The sequence below is a fragment of the Amblyraja radiata genome, chromosome 13 (genome assembly GCF_010909765.2).
Source record: "Amblyraja radiata isolate CabotCenter1 chromosome 13, sAmbRad1.1.pri, whole genome shotgun sequence".
NCBI lineage: Eukaryota > Metazoa > Chordata > Chondrichthyes > Rajiformes > Rajidae > Amblyraja > Amblyraja radiata.
In genome coordinates, this window is record NC_045968.1 from 9,723,330 (window position 1) to 9,742,911 (window position 19,582).

General features: G+C 44.2%; 1 protein-coding gene across 1 annotated transcript in view; it reads right to left on the reverse strand.

Moving 5' to 3' along the window:
- The window catches only part of si (sucrase-isomaltase), a 191,940-nt gene that overhangs the window by 67,525 nt on the left and 104,833 nt on the right, over nt 1-19,582 (reverse strand). Inside the window, 4 exon segments of the mRNA XM_033031193.1 lie at nt 2,828-2,982; nt 7,349-7,567; nt 16,264-16,407; nt 18,643-18,816. Of these exon segments, the coding sequence (XP_032887084.1) occupies nt 2,828-2,982; nt 7,349-7,567; nt 16,264-16,407; nt 18,643-18,816 (692 nt within the window).

Genomic DNA, 19,582 nt, shown 5'->3' on the forward strand with positions numbered 1-19,582 from the left:
CTCACTCCCCTTCCACCAATATTTCTTCCTCTGGCTTCACAATTTTCAACTCTTCTCTCCTTATCTCACACCCTTTTGTCTCATCATCTTTGGCCTTTGACCAAACATCTGCCTCTCTAACGTCCCACCACTGTATCCACCTATCACTTGCAAGGCTTTGTCTTACCCGTCCTCCTCCATCTTTCTTCCCCCTCACAACACAACCTGTCCGAAGAAAGGTCCCGACCCGAAACGTCGCCCATCCATGTTCTGCAGAAATCCTGCCTGGCCCACTGAGTTACCCCAACACGTTGTGTCTTTCTTTTTTTAACAAAAAAAGAGGAAAATAGGTACTTAAAATATATTCCATTAGCTGAAAGTAATTTTTCTGACTATCTAATGGCCCTGTCCCACTTACTCGACTTTTTCGGCGACTGCCGGCACCCGTCATAGGTCGTTGCAGGTCGCTGAAAAGTTTCAACATGTTGAAAATCCAGCGGCGACCAGAAAGACTGTACGACTCTTTGGGCGACTGAGGAGACTACTCACGACCATACAGGCAACACCCTGGCGACATGTCGCGGGGTGAAGCCTGTATGGACGTGAGTAGTCGCCCAAAGAGTCGTACCTTGTTCTGGTCGCCGCTGGATTCGCCGAAAAAGTCACGTAAGTGGGACAGGCCCATAACTCAATGCTTGCCAGGGAATGAAGTATTCAAATAATAATAATCTTCAGATATGTGCAGTGGTGTGTTTTTGTGTGGAATGCCTTAAATCTGCAGAGTCAATTTATTAGTAATCACGCATGGTTCATCAGACAGTAACGAATGCATTTAACATTTCTTGTCCAAGTTGCTAGATAATTTTAGAATGGCACCAAAGCAATTTAGAGAACAGGGATGCACTCACGAGTGCAGACGATGAATAAGACATTGAGCAAGGCAAAGATATTGTGGTGTAGGAAGGAACTGTAGATGCTTGTTTAAACCGAAGATAAGACACAAAATGCTGGAGTAACTCAGCAGGAGAGGCACTATATCTGGAGAGAAGGAATGGGTGACGTTTCCGGGTCCAGTTCCTTTTTCAGACTGATCAGAGATTGTGGTGGTACCCACTGTCAGAGTGAGGCACAGTGTAAACTGGAGTAACAGCACCTCATATTTCACTTGGGGCAGCTTACAACCCAGCGGTATGAATAATGACTTCTCGAACTTCAAGAAACCCTTGCTTTTCCTCGCTCTCCATCCCTCCCCATCCTAGTTCTCCCACCAGTCTGACTGTCTTCCTGATTAAATTTTACACTGTTGCCACCGTCCCCTCAGCTAACAATGACCTATTCTATGTTTTTCCTTGACCTTTGTCCCCTTTGATCTCTCGTTTTCACATCTTACATAGAAACATAGAAAATAGGTGCAGGAGTAGGCCATTTGGCCCTTCGAGCCTGCACCGCCATTCAATATGATCATGGCTGATCATCCAACTCAGTATCCTGTACCTGCCTTCTCTCCATACCCCCTGATCCCTTTAGCCACAAGGGCCACATCTAACTCCCTCTTAAATATAACCAATGAACTGGCCTCAACTAGCTTCTTTGGCAGACTACCCTTCCATATCTCCCGTTTCCTCTCTCCCCTGACTTTCCGGCTGAAGAATGGACTCGGCCCAAAATGTCACCCATTCCTTCTATCCAGGAATGCTGCCTGTCCCGCTGAGTTACTCCAGCATTTTGTGTCTATCTTCGGTTTAAACCAGCATCGGCAGATCCTTCCTACACAATTTATCTGTGGTGGTGTTGAGGATTTGGATGGTAAAGAGGTCATAGAAATAACTGGTATGTCTTTGCAGCGACTGCTGGATGTAGGCTGTTCATAGGTTCTAGAAGCAGAATTACATCATTCGGCCCATCAAGTCTCCGCCACCATTCAATCATGGCTGATCTATCTTACCCCCTCAATCTCATTCTCCCACCTTCTTCCCATAACCTCTGACACCCGTACTAATCAAGAATCTGTCCATCTCCGGCTTAGAAATATCCATTGACTTGGCCTCCACAGTCTTCTGTGGCAATGAATTCCACAGTTGCGATGGGCTATCTTGGAGAATTAATACACCAGGTCAACATGGAGTCAACACCATCATAGTGGCACCTCACTGAATAAAACAACACATTCAAAATTTGAATCATCTTATAGTAAAACACAAACACTTTAATTTAATTTAGTTTAGAGATACAGTGCGGAAACAGGCTACCCAGACTGTGCCGACCAGAGATCCCTGCACACTTACACTATCCTACACACACTAGGGACAATTTTTACATTCATACCAAGCCAATTCACCTACAAACTTGCACATGGGAGGAAACCGGAGATCTCGGAGAAAATCCGCCCAGGTCACGGGGAAAATATTCAAACTCCGTACAGGCAGCACGCGTAGTCAGGATCAAACCCGGGTCTCTGGCACTGTCAGGCAGTAGCTCTACTGCAATGCCACCATGCCGCCATCTTCTTGTGTTTATAAAGACATCTAAAAACTTCAAAGCTCTTGACCATCTCTGCAGCAGTTTCATTATTATTCATATCATCGCTTCCGTAGCTCCACAATCAACCCTGTCGTCTTGTTGATATTAAGGCCTCGAAACCAGGCCACAAGGTTCTCGATCTCTCTCCTATACTAAGAGTTTAGTTCCAGGCATTATTCGAGTTGCTTATTTTGGCAGAAGCATTATTTTCAAATATGGAAGTTCAAATTGTTTTGCTATACAGGATTGTTTACAATTCCTCACCATTTTGCTCTGCGGAGTTATTATCTGCACAGAAATAAAATAAATCAGAAAATCAAGCACTCACATTATTATTCCAGTACTCTTTCGTTTGACTTGTATACCAAAAGGATTATTGACAAATTCAACGTCATAAAGTCTTGAATCACCATTTCCGTCAGTCGTGTTGGGAATATTTAATTGGATTGGAACCTCAAACCGCTTTTCCAGGGGATCAAAAATCTGCAGAAATAACAGGTTGATTTAACATTTATATCAGCTTGTCTAAACTTATTGTGACATGCTCCAGCAGTTTAGGATGCAAAAGTTCGTACGTTTCTGTTCTAGGAGCAGATTTCGACCATTCGGCCCATCAGGTCTACTCCACCATTCAATCGTGCATGATCTATCTTTCTCTCTCAACCCCATTTTCCTGCCTTCTCCCCATAATCCTTGACACCCGTACTAATCAAGAATCTGTCAATCTCTGCCATTGAAAATACTCAACGACTTGGCCTCCACAGCCGTCGGTGGCAATGAATTCCACAGGTTCACCACCCTCTGACTAAAGAAATTCCTCCTCGTTTCCTTTCAAGGAAATTTCATTTTGCTCTCTATTTAGAAACAGAAACTGTTGAAAGTGCACAGTAGCTCAGGCAGATGAAGAGAGAAAGTTAATGTTTCATCAGCCGAGCGGTATCACCTGCCTTCCCAGCTATTATTTCTGCATTTGCAATGTTTGAATTAATCTCCGTATCCAGGTCAACATTCTTTCTCCTAAATTTAAAAAAAAAGGATTAATTAGCTTTAGTTTAGTTTAGAGATACAGCGCGGAAATAGGCCCTTCGGCCCACCGAGTCCACACTGAACAGCAATCCTCACACACTAACACTACCCAACACACACTAGGGACACTTTTACATTTACATTTACACCAAGCCAATTAACCAACAACCTGTACGTCTTTGGAGTGTGGGAGGAAGCTGAAGATCTTGGAGAAAACCCACGCATGTCACGGGAGAATGTATAAACTCCGTAAAGACAAGCAGCCGTAAACAGGATCGGACCCGGGTCTCTGGCGCTGTTAATGCCCGTCCCACTTAGGAAACCTGAACGGAAACCTCTGGAGACTTTGCGCTCCACTCAAGGTTTCCGTGCGGTTCCCGGAGGTTGCAGGTAGTGGAAGCAGGTAGGGAGACTGACAATAACCTCCGGGAACCGCACTGAAACCTTGGGTGGGGCGCAAAGTCCCCAGAGGTTTCCGTTCAGGTTTCCTAAGTGGGACAGGGGCATAAGGCGGTATCTCTACCGCTGCGCCACCGTGCCGCCCTTATCATAACAAAAACCGTACATACATGTGATTTCACATGTCACACGATGATGGTATGGCCAGAATAGTGTTGAGGGACAAGTTAAGAGTACGTTGTGTATTGTATTACGTAATGTATGTTAAGTACTTTTGTACGTTTTAGTATTGGAATTGGAGACACAAGAGACTTCAGCTGCTGGAATCTTGAGCAAAAGACAAACTGCTATAGCAGGCCACGGAAACAGCATTGAAACAAGCCTTTTAGCCCATCAGGTCCACACCAACCAATGATCACCCATACACTAGCTGAATCCTACACACTAGGAACAAGGCCAATTAACCTACAAACTTGCATGTCTTTGAATGTGGGAGGAAACCTGGAGAAAACACACGCAGTCATAGGGAGAATGTACAGACAGCACCCGTGGTCAGGGTCGAACCCGAGTCTCTGGCGATGTAAGGCAGCAACTCTATTCCTGCACCACCGTGCCACCCTCTGTGGAGGGAAATTATGGCTTGAAGAAAATATCTAAGACTCTTTGGAAAGATCTGTAAATCAAAGATCAGATAGAGACATAAAAGACTGCAGATGCTACAATGTTCAAGAAGGAACTGCAGATGCTGGAAAATCGAACGGTAGACATAAATGCTGGAGAAACTCAGCGGGTGCGGCAGCATCTATGGAGCAAAGGAAATAGGCAACGTTTCGGGTCTGAAGAAGGGTTTCGGCCCGAAACGTTGCCTATTTCCTTCGCTCCATAGATGCTGCCGCACCCGCTGAGTTTCTCCACCATTTTTGTCAACCTGCAGATGCTACAAGTTAGACTTCGGACTTTGGAGATACAACATAAAATCCGGCCATTCGGCCCACTGAGTTGGCGCCAACCAGCGATCACCACGTACGCTAGCACTATCTCGATACACTAGCGACAATTTACAATTTTTACTGAAGACAATTAACCTACATGTCTTTAGAGTGTGGGAGGAAACCGGAGCACCTGGAGAAAACCAACAGGGAGAACGTACAAACTCCGTACAGACAGTCGGTGTCAAACCCGGGTCTCTGGCGCTGCGAGGCAGCAACTCCACCACTGTGCCACCGTGCCGTCCAATCTAGGCAAAAGGCAAGGATCCCAGCTTCGGGATCCCGACTCGTAACGTGGACTATCCATTTGCCTCCACAGATGCTGCCTGACTTGCTGAGTTCCTCCAGCAATTTGGTTTAGAACATTGAACATAGAGAGGTGCAGCACGGGGACAGAGCAGCAGTTACCTGTTGAGTTCCTCCGCCAGTTTGCTATTTGCTTGTTCTACTGGAGTTCACTGCATTATAAAATGTCATTGAAATAACCATGATAGATTGCTACATTGCATCCCGTAGACCAGACCATGGTCACGATCCACCCATGATAGATGATGTCCAAATTAACCCTGACGGAAACAGCACTGGTCAAGTGAACTGCTCTGCCTTGGATAACGTGAATGCCTTGAATTCTTTGGCTATTCAGTCCACACAAGCAGTGAATACTCTGTCACTTTGCTCATCTGAGCCCTGGCGTGGGTGATGTGGGCCCAGAGTAATTGAAGGCGAGTTACTCATTGCTGAACACAAAGTCTTTCTAGGCTTTTTAACGATGCTGCTGCTATGGCCAAACCTTCTGGTAATGAGCGGGGGGATCTCATTGAAACTTATCGAATAGTGAAAGGCCTGGGTAGAGTGGATGTGGACAGGGTGTTTCCACTGGTGGGAGAGTCTAGAACCAGAGGCCTTATCCTCATAATTAAAAGACTTTCCTTTAGAAAGGAGACGAGGAGGAATTTATTTTGTCAGAGGGTGGGGAATCTGTGGAATTTTTGCCACGGAAGGTTATGGAGGCTGTAATTGGATATTTTTTAACGCAGAAATAGATATATTCTTGGTCCTTGGGCAAGACACTTCACCCACCTTTGCCTGTGTGTGAATGTGTGTGAGTGATTGGTGGTGGTCGGAGGGGCCGTAGGCGCAGATTGGCAGCCACGCTTCCGTCAGTCTGCCCCAGGGCAGCTGTGGCTACAGAAGTAGCTTACCACCGCCGAGTGTGACTGAGGAGTGAATGAATAATGCGATGTAAAGCACCTTGAGTATTAGAAAGGCGCTATATAAATCCCATCCATTATTATTATTATTATTATTATTATTATATTCTTGATTAATATGGGTGTCAGGGGTGCTGGGGAGACGGCAGGAGAATGGGGTTAGGAGGGTGCGACAGATCAGCCATGATTGAATGGCGGAGTAGACTTATTGACAATGGCCTAATTCTGCTCCTAACAACAAAGTCCTTATGAATGACACAAGGCATGAACAGAGGGCACCTGTCAATGTTCTCTGCTTTAGGCAGCTAGAGCAAGACTTATAAAGGCACCAAGTAACTCAGCGAGTCAGGTAGCATCTCTGAAGAATATGCACAGGCAATGTTTCGGGTCGGGACCTTCCCAGAGATGCCGCCTGACCCGCTGAATTACTCTACGGGTGAGGCAGCATCTATGGAGTGAAGGAAATAGGCGACGTTTCAGGTAAAGACCCTTCTTCAGGGTCTGAAGAATGGTCTCGACCCGAAACGTCGCCTATTTCCTTCGCTCAATAGATGCTGCCTCACCCGCTGAGTTTCTCCTGCATTTTTGTCTGGCTACGATTTTCCAGCATCTGCAGTTCCTTCTTAAACACAACGCTGAGTTACTCTAGCACCTTGTATCATAGATTCATACAGAATGGAAACAGGCCCTTCGGCCCAATTTGCCCACGCTGTCCAACATGCCCCATCTACATTAGTCTCATTTGGCCCATTTCCCAGTAAACCTGTCCTATCCAAGTACCTGACTAACTGCTTCTTAAAGTTGCGATAATACTTGCCTCAACTACCTCCTCCGGCAGCTCGTTCTATACGCCCACCGCTCTTTGTGTAAAAAAAAAAACAGAGCACCAGGAGAAAACCCACGTGGTCGCGGGGAGAACGTACAAACTCCGTAAGGACAGCATCCATGGTCAGGATTGAACCCGGGCCCGCAGCACTGTAAGAGTGCAACTCTACCACTGCGCCACCGTGCCACCCTTAGAGCATTTAAAATAAGCTAATTGTCCCTAGTGTGTGAAGGATAGTGCTAGTGTGTGGGGATCGCTGGTTGGTGCACACACGGTGGGCCGAAGGGCCTGTTGCCACGCTGTAACTCTAAACTAAACTAATCCACAGTAATGCTCAATTTCTGTTTAACGATATGCTATCAAAACCCCTTGGGTGTATACAGCCGACTGAACCTTACCTTAAAATTCAACATATGGTCATTTAAGTATCTGACATCGACCTGGAGCGTTTCCACAGTCGGCGTCTGCATTTGGTATCGCTTCGGATACGCTGTATTCCGTTTAATTTCAACACTCATTCCATTTCTTGTCTGCTTAATCCCTTTGGCTGTGTTCATTATGTAACCATAATCGCTTTCGTAGAAACACCAAGGTTCAGCACGACTGTAGGAGGGTTTCTGCAAAAGAGAAAAAATAGAAAATTCAAGTTTCCCCATAAAATAAATTGAAAGGCAAACAGAATCTAGCTGCAGGTCCCGACGAGTCAATTCCTGAATCCTTCTGTCAGTGTAGTAAGGAACTGCAGGTGCTGGTTTAAACCGAAGATGGAGTCAAAATGCTGTGGTAACTCAGCAGGACAGGCAGCGTCTCTGGAGAGAAGGAATGGGTGGTGTTTCAGTTTGAGACCTTTCTTCAGACTGACCCGAAATGTCACCCACTCCTTCTCTCCAGAGATGCTGCCTGTCCCGCTGAGTTACTCCAGCATTTTGTGGTCTCTCTTCCGTCTATTTCATCAGGATTTATTATGTGCGTTATCATATGATTTAACTTAAGATCACTGATAATTACTCTAGTAATGAAAAGCAATAGTTACAGTAATTTTACACATCACGAGTCAGTCACTACAAGGGCACATTGGCCTCTGTGTATTCAATTGTTGAAATTCTACATAAATTCCCTGTATCCATTGTTCAGGCTCTTTTGAAACCTATTACTGTATTAAAGTGATTTCATTCAGCCCGTTCAATTAAATATCCAGATCACCAACTTTATTCTTATTAGAGTCAGCCTCAAATCTTTATTGCTTGTCAATTTATATTATATCTAATATAGGCACATAATGGAAAGATAAAGTTGATGCTGGAAATATAAACTTGTTTTTCTTTCACTCATGCAAACATCAGTAGTACTCATAATGTTGCCCTCTCTTGTTTTCCACTCATGAATGTATGGCGGCACGGTGGCGCAGCGGTAGAGCTTCCGCCTCACAGCGCCAGAGACCCGGGTTCGATCCTGACTACGGGTGCTGTCTGTGTGGAGTTCGTACGTTCTCCCTGCGTGGGATTTCTCCGGGTGCTCCGGCTTCCTCCCACACTTCAAAGACGTGTGGGCTTGCAGGTCAATTGGCTTCCGCAGATTGCTCCTGGCGTGTAGGAATAAGAAAGTGGGATAACGTGGAACTAGTGTACGGGTGATTGATGGCCGGTGTGGACTTGGTGGGCCGAAGGGCCTGTTTCCATGCTGTATCTCTAGACCAAACTAGACTGAGCAAAATGGGCTCAGTTCTGGAAGATGGCAGTGGAGTGGAAGTGCAGCGTGAAGAATCATTTGGACTACTGCGCCTATTTATTTTTACTTATGTAACAGCACAGGGGAGTTGGTTTCTCTTCTAGTACACCCGTTTCCAAGCGATTACACTATGCTTTCTTTCATTCAATAGATTGCTTGCATAGGGAACTGCTGGCTTGCAGTCAATGTAATACAATTCCATGGATAGTATTGTTGTATAGGGTGTTTCATTATGTGTAGGAAGGAACTGCAGATGGTGGTTTAAACTGTAGACACAAGAAGCTGGAGTAACTCGGCGGGTCAGGCAGCATCTTGGGAGAAAAGGAGTAGGTGAAGTTTCGGGTCAAGTCCCTTCTTCAGACGGAGAGTCAGGGGAGGGAGTCATTATGTAGTAATGGGAGAGGAAAATTGCCCCTATTTTGAGAGCATCCTGTCAGAATCTTTGTCACCCATTTTATCCTATCCACCCGTAATCATTGGATTATCATTGAATGAATTGATTGAAAGAGACAGCATGGAAACAGGCCCTTCAGCCTGCAGACCACCGATCACCCGTTCACGCTAGTCCAAGGTTGTCCCACTTCCTCCCACAAGGGGCAAGTTTTGTGCAGACAATCCCATGTCCTGCCAACTCGATCCTTTCCATCAGATATTTTGGAACTAAGTTAACACTAGAAAGGTAATCACAGTTTGGGCGAGCGCCCAAGATCGCCCCGTCAACGGAGGGCTCGAGGCCCCCGACCGCGGGAGAACAAAGAAGGGAAGAGATTGAACTTTTTTTCGCCTTCCATCACAGTGAGGAATGTGGAGGAGTCACTGTGGTGGATGTTTATGTTCAAATGTATTTTGTGTGTTCTGTTGCTTTTTATTGGTATGACTGTATGGCAAATCAAATTCCTCGTTTGTTGCAAAACATACTTGGCTAATAAAGTATGATTATGATAGTGCCATCAGCTTACCAAAGACCAATCTTTGGCTGGTCGTATAAACATAGAAACATAGAAAATAGGTGCAGGAGTAGGCCATTCGGCCCTTCGAGCCTGCACCGCCATTCAATATGATCATGGCTGATCATCCAACTCAGTGTCCTGTACCTGCCTTCTCTCCATACCCCCTGATCCCTTTAGCCACAAGGGCCACATCTAACTCCCTCTTAAATATAGCCAACAAACTGGCCTCAACTACCTTCTGTGGCAGAGAATTCCAGAGATTCACCACTCTCTGTGTGAAAAAAGTTTTCCTCATCTCGGTCCTAAAAGATTTCCCCCTTATCCTTAAACTGTGACCCCTTGTTCTGGACTTCCCCAACATCGGAAACAATCTTCCTGCATCTAGCCTGTCCAACCCCTTAAGAATTTTGTAAGTTTCTATAAGATCCCCCCTCAATCTTCTAAATTCTAGCGAGTACAAACCGAGTCTATCCAGTCTCAACATAGTACTTTTGATACTCAGAATCATTCCCAGATTCAGCATTACTCTTTTCAAGGATGGATTTTACCTGGGGCTACTTTGTAAGCAGATTATTTGCTGAATTTTGCAACCATTTCTCCAATTCTATGCTTCCATTTAGTTTGTCTGCAGCTCCTGCTTAAACCATCAGTCCTATCCCTCACATAACGCATGTCTGACGAATCGCATTAGGTTTGGTGGATGCACACGCATTCATTTTGTCACTAAAGGATTTTGTCCGTGTCTTTTTCCTATCTATCTTGCTTCATCTAAAGCCAGAAATGGAAATTATATATATTTTTTAGTTTATAGACTAAGGATGATGCGTACAAATTAGCCAGAAAAAGCAGCATACCGGAGGACTGGGAGAAATTCAGAGACCAGCAGAGGAGGACAAAGGGCTTAATTAGGAAAGGAAAAATAGATTATGAAAGAAAACTGGCAGGGAACATAAAAACTGACTGCAAAAGTTTTTATAGATATGTGAAAAGAAAGAGATTAGTTAAAACAAATGTAGGTCCCTTGCAGTCAGAAACGGGTGAGTTGATCATGGGGAACAAGGATATGGCGGACCAATTGAATAACTACTTTGGTTCCGTCTTCACTAAGGAAGACATAAATAATCTGCCGGAAATAGCAGGGGACCGCGGGTCAAAGGAGTTGGAGGAATTGAGTGAAATCCAGGTTAGCCGGGAAGTGATGTTGGGTAAATTAAATGGATTAAAGGCCGATAAATCCCCAGGGCCAGATAGGCTGCATCCCAGAGTACTTAAGGAAGTAGCTCCAGAAATAGTGGATGCATTAGTAATAATCTTTCAAAACTCTTTAGATTCTGGAGTAGTTCCTGAGGATTGGCGGGTAGCAAACGTAACCCCACTTTTTAAGAAGGGAGGGAGAGAGAAAACGGGGAATTACAGACCAGTTAGTCTAACATCGGTAGTGGGGAAACGGCTAGAGTCAGTTATTAAAGATGGGATAGCAGCACATTTGGAAAGTGGTGAAATCATTGGACAAAGTCAGCATGGATTTACAAAAGGTAAATCATGTCTGACGAATCTTATAGAATTTTTCGAGGATGTAACTAGTAGCGTGGATAGGGGAGAACCAGTGGATGTGGTGTATCTGGACTTTCGACAAGGTCCCACATAAGAGATTAGTTTACAAACTTAAAGCACACGGCATTGGGGGTTCAGTATTGATGTGGATAGAGAACTGGCTGGCAAACAGGAAGCAAAGAGTAGGAGTAAACGGGTCCTTTTCACAATGGCAGGCAGTGACTAGTGGGGTACCGCAAGGCTCAGTGCTGGGACCCCAGCTATTTACAATATATATTAATGATCTGGATGAGGGAATTGAAGGCAATATCTCCAAGTTTGCGGATGACACTAAGCTGGGGGGCAGTGTTAGCTGTGAGGAGGATGCTAGGAGACTGCAAGGTGACTTGGATAGGCTGGGTGAGTGGGCAAATGTTTGGCAGATGCAGTATAATGTGGATAAATGTGAGGTTATCCATTTTGGTGGCAAAAACAGGAAAGCAGACTATTATCTAAATGGTGGCCGACTAGGAAAAGGGGAGATGCAGCGAGACCTGGGTGTCATGGTACACCAGTCATTGAAAGTGGGCATGCAGGTGCAGCAGGCAGTGAAGAAAGCGAATGGTATGTTAGGTTTCATAGCAAAAGGATTTGAGTATAGGAGCAGGGAGGTTCTACTGCAGTTGTACAGGGTCTTGGTGAGACCACACCTGGAGTATTGCGTACAGTTTTGGTCTTCAAATCTGAGGAAGGACATTATTGCCATAGAGGGAGTGCAGAGAAGGTTCACCAGACTGATTCCTGGAATGTCAGGACTGTCTTATGAAGAAAGACTGGATAGACTTGGTTTATACTCTCTAGAATTTAGGAGATTGAGAGGGGATCTTATAGAAACTTACAAAATTCTTAAGGGGTTGGACAGGCTAGATGCAGGAAGATTGCTCCCGATGTTGGGGAAGTCCAGGACAAGGGGTCACAGCTTAAGGATAAGGGGGAAATCCTTTAAAACCGAGATGAGAAGAACTTTTTTCACACAGAGAGTGGTGAATCTCTGGAACTCCCTGCCACAGAGGGTAGTCGAGGCCAGTTCATTGGCTATATTTAAGAGGGAGTTAGATGTGGCCCTTGTGGCTAAGGGGATCAGAGGGTATGGAGAGAAGGCAGGTACGGGATACTGAGTTGGATGATCAGCCATGATCATATTGAATGGCGGTGCAGGCTCGAAGGGCCGAATGGCCTACTCCTGCACCTAATTTCTATGTTTCTATGTTCTATGTTTCTATGTCGGAGAAAACCAATGGGGGGAGAACGTACAAACTCCGTACAAACAGCACCCGTAGTCGGGATCGAACCCGCGTCTCTGACGCCGAAAGCGCTGCAAGGCAACAACTCTACCGCTGCGCCACCGTGACCGCCCTCAAGTCATAATTAATTATGGCTATCATGTTGCGCAGTAATAATTCCTAATTAATCAGCCAGAACTCGATGCAAGCATAATGTAAACACATCTAACATCTATCCCGAGTTCCTTTAAATTGGGGAACTTAATATTTTATTACTAGCCCAGGATAGGCTCAGCTCACATAACAGTTCACAGGCGAACTTGGTTGCTGTCCCAGTTTCATCAGCATTCGGTTCAGAAATTAACCAACATTTCATCTGGAGCTATCGTATGCAGTTCTGATCGTACCGTTCCATTAAGGATATGGAGGCTTAGGAGAGGACATAGAGGAAGTTTACCATGATATCAGGATTAGAGGGCATTAGCTACAAAGAGAACTGGACCAATTTGGATTTTCGTTTAGAGTTTAGTTCAGTTTAGTTTAGAGAGGCAGCGTGGAAGCAGGGCCTTTGGCCCACCGAATCTACGCTAACCATTCATCACGCGTACGTACATGAGTTCTTTCCTGCAGACTAGGGACAATTTACAGAAGCCATTTCACCTGCAAACCTGCAAGTCTTTGGTAACTGGGAAGAAACCGGAGCACCCAGAGGAAACCCACGTGGTCACAGAGAGAACGATCAAACTCCCTGCAGGTAGCACCGGAGGTCAGGATCCAATCCTGGTCTCTGGAGCTGTAAGGCAGCAACTCTACCGCTGGGCCACTGTGCTGCCCAACTCAAAGGTTGAGGGGGAACCTGATCGAAGTATATCAAATTATGAGAGGCATAGATAAGGAAGACAGTGAGAATCGTTTTGGCTGGGTGGAAATGTCAACGACAGGAGGGTAGACGTTGAAGGTAAGAAGGGTAAAGCTTAAAGTCAATGTTTGGGACATTTCTTTTTTTAAGTGGCGGGTGGATAGAATGCGTTGCCAGTGGTGCTACTGGAGGCAGATGCAATAGTGGCATTTAAATGGATCACATGCAGGCAGAGGATTAATTAGTTTCATTTGCCATCATCGGCATTGTGGGCCACATTTTGTGCTGTTTCTCCAAAAACTAAAACTAATACTAAATCAAGAAAGCAATTTTATTTCAATGCACCACCATACCATAAAATTTCAAGTACAGTAAATGCTGCCTCGTTCTTGATAATGTAATGAAAAGAAAGCGATGATTATGGAAATATATTCAGCATAGCGCTAATATACCTTTCTTAAAATCCTTCCAGAGTTTTTTTTCTCTGGGCATCATTTTTGTACAGTTCTCGACGGGCTTTTCAAGAAACTTTTTTCCCCAATTTGAAAAAACTCATCTCCAGGTATAAATAAATCATGAAGGAAGATTTAGTGGAATTTATATCCCATTATTAGCATCACGGGCAAAGGTGGTTTTCACATTGTGAATTTTCAACCATGGATTTGTCAAAGAATCACCTTTTATACATTGTGATTTAGTTTAGACACACAGCATGGAAACAGGCCCTTAGACGATGAGTCCACATTGACCATCGATCACCCGTTCATGGAAACAAAAAGCTGAGGAAATCCAAGCGGTCACTGGGAGAACGTGCAAACTCCGCACAGGCAGCACCAGAGGTCATGGTCGAACCTGGGTCTCTGGCGCTGTGAGGCAGTCGCTCTGCAAGCTGCACCACTGTTCCACCCGCTTTGACCTTACCAGAATGATCCCAGGAATGAGTAGGTTAACCTATGATGAGCGTTTGTCGGCACCGGGCCTGTGCTCGCTGGAGTTTAGAAGAATGAGGGGGGACCTCATTGAGACATACAGAATAGTGAAAGGCTTGGATAGAGTGGATGTGGAGAGAATATTTGCACTAGTGGGAGAGTCTAGGACTAGAGGTCATAGCCTCAGAATTAAAGGACGTTCTTTTAGGAAGGAGATGAGGAGAAATTTATTTAGTCAGAGGGTGAATCTGTGGAATTCCTTGCCACAGAAAGCTGTGGAGGCCAAGCCAGTGGATATTTTAAGGCAGAGATAGAGATTTTTGATTAGTGCATGTGTCAGAGGGTATGGGGAGAAGGCAGGAGAATGGGATTAGGAGGGAGAGATAGATCAGCCATGATTGAATGGCGGAGTAGACGATGGGCTGAATGGCCTAATTCTACTCCTATCACTACTGACCTTGGTAGAACCATACAAGCCACCCTAGGCATTTGCCTTTCTCTTCAAATAAACCCACCCGTGAATGTGTTAAAATCAAATCACTCTGCTGCAACAAATACTCATCATTGAAGACACTGTGAAGGTGTAATTGGACTATAACATATTACACAGTGATATGCACAGTCACAATGCAAACCCTACCATTGAATGTGAAGGGCAATAATATGTGCAATAATATAGAGGCAGTTGTTTCATGGTTTTGCTAATGTACTTCTAAGTGCTTTAGTTTAGTTTAGAGATACAGCATGGGAACAGGCCCTTCGGCCCACAGAGTTCGCGCCGACCAGCGACCTCCGCACACTGACACTATCCTACACACACTAGGGACAATTTACTATTTTACTACCAGCCAATTCACCTACAGACCTGTACGTCTTTGGAGTGTGGGAGGAAACATAGAAACATAGAAAATAGGTGCAGGAGTAGGCCATTCGGCCCTTCGAGCCTGCACCGCCATTCAATATGACCATGGCTGATCATCCAACTCAGTATCCTGTACCTGCCTTCTCTCCATAACCCCTGATCCCTTTAGCCACAAGGGCCACATCTAATTCCCTCTTAAATATAGCCAATGAACAGGCCTCAACTACCTTCTGTGGCAGAGAATTCCAGAGATTCACCACTCTCTGTGTGAAAAATGTTTTCCTCATCTCGGTCCTAAAAGATTTCCCCCTTATCCTTAAACTGTGACCCCTTGTTCTGGACTTCCCCAACATCGGGAACAATCTTCCTGAGATTCCGGGGAAACCCCACGCAGGTCACGGGGAGAACGTGCAAACTCTGTACAGACAGCACCCGTAGTCAGGATCGAACCTGGGTCTCTGGCGCTGTAAGGCAGCAACTCTACCGCTGCACCATCGTACCGCCGTTTGTTGTAATGCATTCATCTGTTTGATGTGCCTCTGTGCAGGAAATCGACGACGACCTTGACTACTGCTAGCTCTCTGATGTTAGAAACCACCTGGGAGTTATTTTGAAGCAGTGGATGCAATTCAGTTATCTCCATATGCAGCCTAATTCCATGGTAGCAATTGCCCTGGTTGACAGTAAGAGTCTTTCACCTTTGAATGCCTGCTTTATGCTATTGTAATGCAACTCTCTGGAACGTCAGAGGCTTCAGAAAGACTTGAGGGAAGTATATAAAATCATGAGAGGCATAGAATGGGCCGGACTTTTCCCAGTGTGGGAAACACGGTCTAACACGAGAGGTCACAGCTATAATGTGAGAGGGGGAAAGGTTTAATGGAGATGAACAGGGCAAGGTTTTTGCACACAGAGCCTGGAACAAAATATTGGTATTTAAGAGACTTTCAGAGAGACACATGAAAGTGTAGGGAATAGATCACGTTTAGGCAGATGAGATTAGTTTCATTTGGCATCATGTTCAGCACAAACATTGTGGGCTGAAGGGCCTGTTCCTGAGCTGTGCTGCTCGATGTTTTATACAACATTGAAAATTCCTTTCATTTCTCGTTTTGCAAATACAAGCTGGTCTATATATATATAGAGATTTTTGTCTTTAAATGACTTACAATCCATGAACATCCTCGTGCTCTGCAGGCAGATTCATCTGCATTCTCTTCTGGGTGGCAGTCGACTTTGACAAACCTTTGAGAATCCCACTGCACCGTATACGACTTCCCGAATAGAAGTTGTAAACCTGTCAGCAGAGCAACCTGTGGAGAGAAAATTACTTATTTCAACATTTATTTAAGTGTCAATAACAAATGCTGTGAGTGTGTGTGTGTGTGTGTGTGTGTGTGTGTGTGTGTGTGTGTGTGTGTGTGTGTGTGTGTGTGTGTGTGTGTGTTTACACACACACACTGAACCTTTTCTGTTGATTATATTGCTTACAGAGTAAATGTTGACTCATGTTTACACATTCTGTTGTGCCAAGTTAGTCCCATTTGCCTGTGTTTGGCCCATATCCCTCTAAACCTTTGCTATCCATTTACCCGTTCAAATGTCTTTTAAATGTTGTTATAGTACCTGCCTCAACTACCTCCTCTGGCAGCTTGTTCCACATAACCATCAGCCTCTCAGTGAAAAAGTTGTCCCTTGGGTTCCGATTAAATCTTGCCCCTCTCACCTTAAACCTATGTCCACTTTTTTTAATTCCCCCCTCACTGGGCAACCAGCTCTGTGCATTAAACCCGATCGACTCCCCTTATAATTTTATACACCTCATAGTTCCAGCAACAGCATTTTCTGAGAGCAATGTTCAAATTATGCTGACCATTAAGTAAAAACTAGTAGAGTGGATATTCCACTTAATTCTTTCCCTGGAGGAGAAACAAAAATCACATGTCATCCAGGTAATGATGACAAAATAAAAATGCTTAATTATAATGCAAAAATGTACCTAATTATGCCATGGTAAATGTAATAGATATTTAGCTTTTTCTGGCAATATGCATTAAAACTGCATTAATTGGTACAATGTGCATTAATATGCATTAATTTGTACAAAAATCTGAACACCGAAAGTCATGCATCAGCATAACAAAAAATTTAATATACAATAGGATTGTTTATTCCTAAGCATTATCAAACTAAATAATGCACTGAATTATTCTACTGAGTAAAACTATCAAACAAATTACACTCTAAATTTTCCTATTAAAATAGAATACAGTATGGGACTTTTGAAAATATAATTTTTCAGAAAAATGTCCCAGCTACAACATGTCCCAGCTACACTAGTCTCACCTGCCTGCGCTTGGACCATATCCCTCCAAACCTGTTCTGTCCATGTACCCGTCTGTTTCTTAAATGCTGGAATAGTCCCAACCTCAACCATCTCCTCTGGCAGCTTGTTCCACACATCCACCACCCTTTGTGTGAAAAAGTTACCCCTCAGATTCCTATTAAACCTTTTCGCCTTCACCTTGAACCTATGTCCTCAGGTCCTCGATTTCCCCCACTCTGGGTAAGAGACTCTGAGCATCTACCCAATTTATTCCTCTCATGATATTATACACCTCTATAAGATCTCCCCTCATCCTCCTGCGTTCCAAGGAATAGAGTCCCAACCCACTCAACCTCTCCCTGTAGCTCACACCCTCTAGTCCTGGCAACATCATCGTCAATCTTCTCTGAACCCTTTCAAGCTTGACAATACCTTTCCTCTAACATGGTGCCCAGAACTGAACACAATAGTTATTTTAGGTTTGTTATTTTTATTTTGTGCTCATTGTACAAGATTAGATTCAAAGCTTGAGTTCTTTGCTATGAATAGGATCCAGTAAATTATCGCGACCCATTACATCTCAACAAACATAATAGCTGACTCTGGGTGACAAAAACAGAACGAGAGGCTAACAAAGAGAATGGAGGCTCATGGGACTGCAGATGCTGAAATCTTAGATACTCACAATGTGGAAACAGGCCCTTTGGCCCAACGTGCACATGCCGACCAATGTGTCCCAGCTACACTCATCCCACCTGCCTGCGTTTGGCCCATATTCCTCTAAATCTCTCCTAGATGGGAACATCCTTCCTCGAATAGGTGACCAAAACTGAACACAATATTCCAAATTTGGCCTCACCAAAGTCTTGTCCAATTGTAACATAACTTCCCAACTTTTATACTAAAATACACTGACTAATGAAGGACAATGTGCTAAATGCCTTCTTGACCACCCTTACTACTTGTGATGCAACATTCAAGGAGCTATGCACCTGCACTCCTAGGTCCTTCTGCTCTAAGAGTTTAAGAAGGAACTGCAGATGCTGGAAAATGAAAGGTAGACAAAAGTGCTGGAGAAACTCAGCGGGTGCAGCATCATCTATGGAGCGAAGGAAATAGGCCCGAAACGTTGCCTATTTCCTTCGCTCCATAGATGCTGCTGCACCCGCTGAGTTTCTCCAGCACTTTTGTCTACCATATATTATAAAGAAGTTTTCATTACCTTAGTGACTGCATTATATTTGATATTTTCCAGAGGTAGTATTGTAACTTGAGCGCCCTGGGTTACGTAGACAGATTGTGGCTCACTCAAGATGCCAAAAATTCTTATTTCTTCAAATGTAAGGTTGTCTGCATCAGTGTATCCGTTCTTCGTTACATTGATGTGTAGAATATTCTAGAAAAAAAACAAAGAAATGTGAAAACATCTCTCCCAGGCGGGTTTGTTCACATAGAACAGAGGGCCAGTTCACCCTCTGGGCCAGAGTTCCCATCCCCGATTCCTTTAAAAAAAATATATATATTTTTATTAGAGGCAGGTACATATCATATTAAAAACATTTCATGTATATCATTCCTACATTACTAATATTATCGATTGATATTAACTCTGCTTCTAGTAATTTTTTTTTATATAGATAGAAAATAAGAAAGAGAAATTTAAAAAATAGAAAAAGCATGATAAAGAAGAATGGAATAATTTACTAAAAATACAACATTGGAGATAAATTCGTAAATTATAAAGTATAGACTTTCATCTAATCCTTAATTCGAGTTTCAGTCAGGTTCACGTGCCGAGCCAGTCTACCCCATCCCTGGTTCCATCTACACTTCACGATGACCGACATAATCGAAGACTAATCCCAGAACCGGTCATTCTTTCTTCTCCCTGCTCTCATCCAGCAGAAAGTTCGGAAGCTGGAAATCACCCACCACCAGAGTGAGTAACAGCTTCAGAATGGTCAGGCTTGTGAACGGTCCTTCCATAAGCCAAGTCACTTTCCAATTCACCTCGAACCCTACGCAGACATTGGACTTTGTCTGTGGAACGTTGAATTCTCTTATTTTAGGTAACTTTGGAAAACGCTCATCCCACTCATCCTCCTCCACTACAAGTCAGCTAACTAGTTCCACAGTTCACAATGATGTATCTCTCTTGGGAT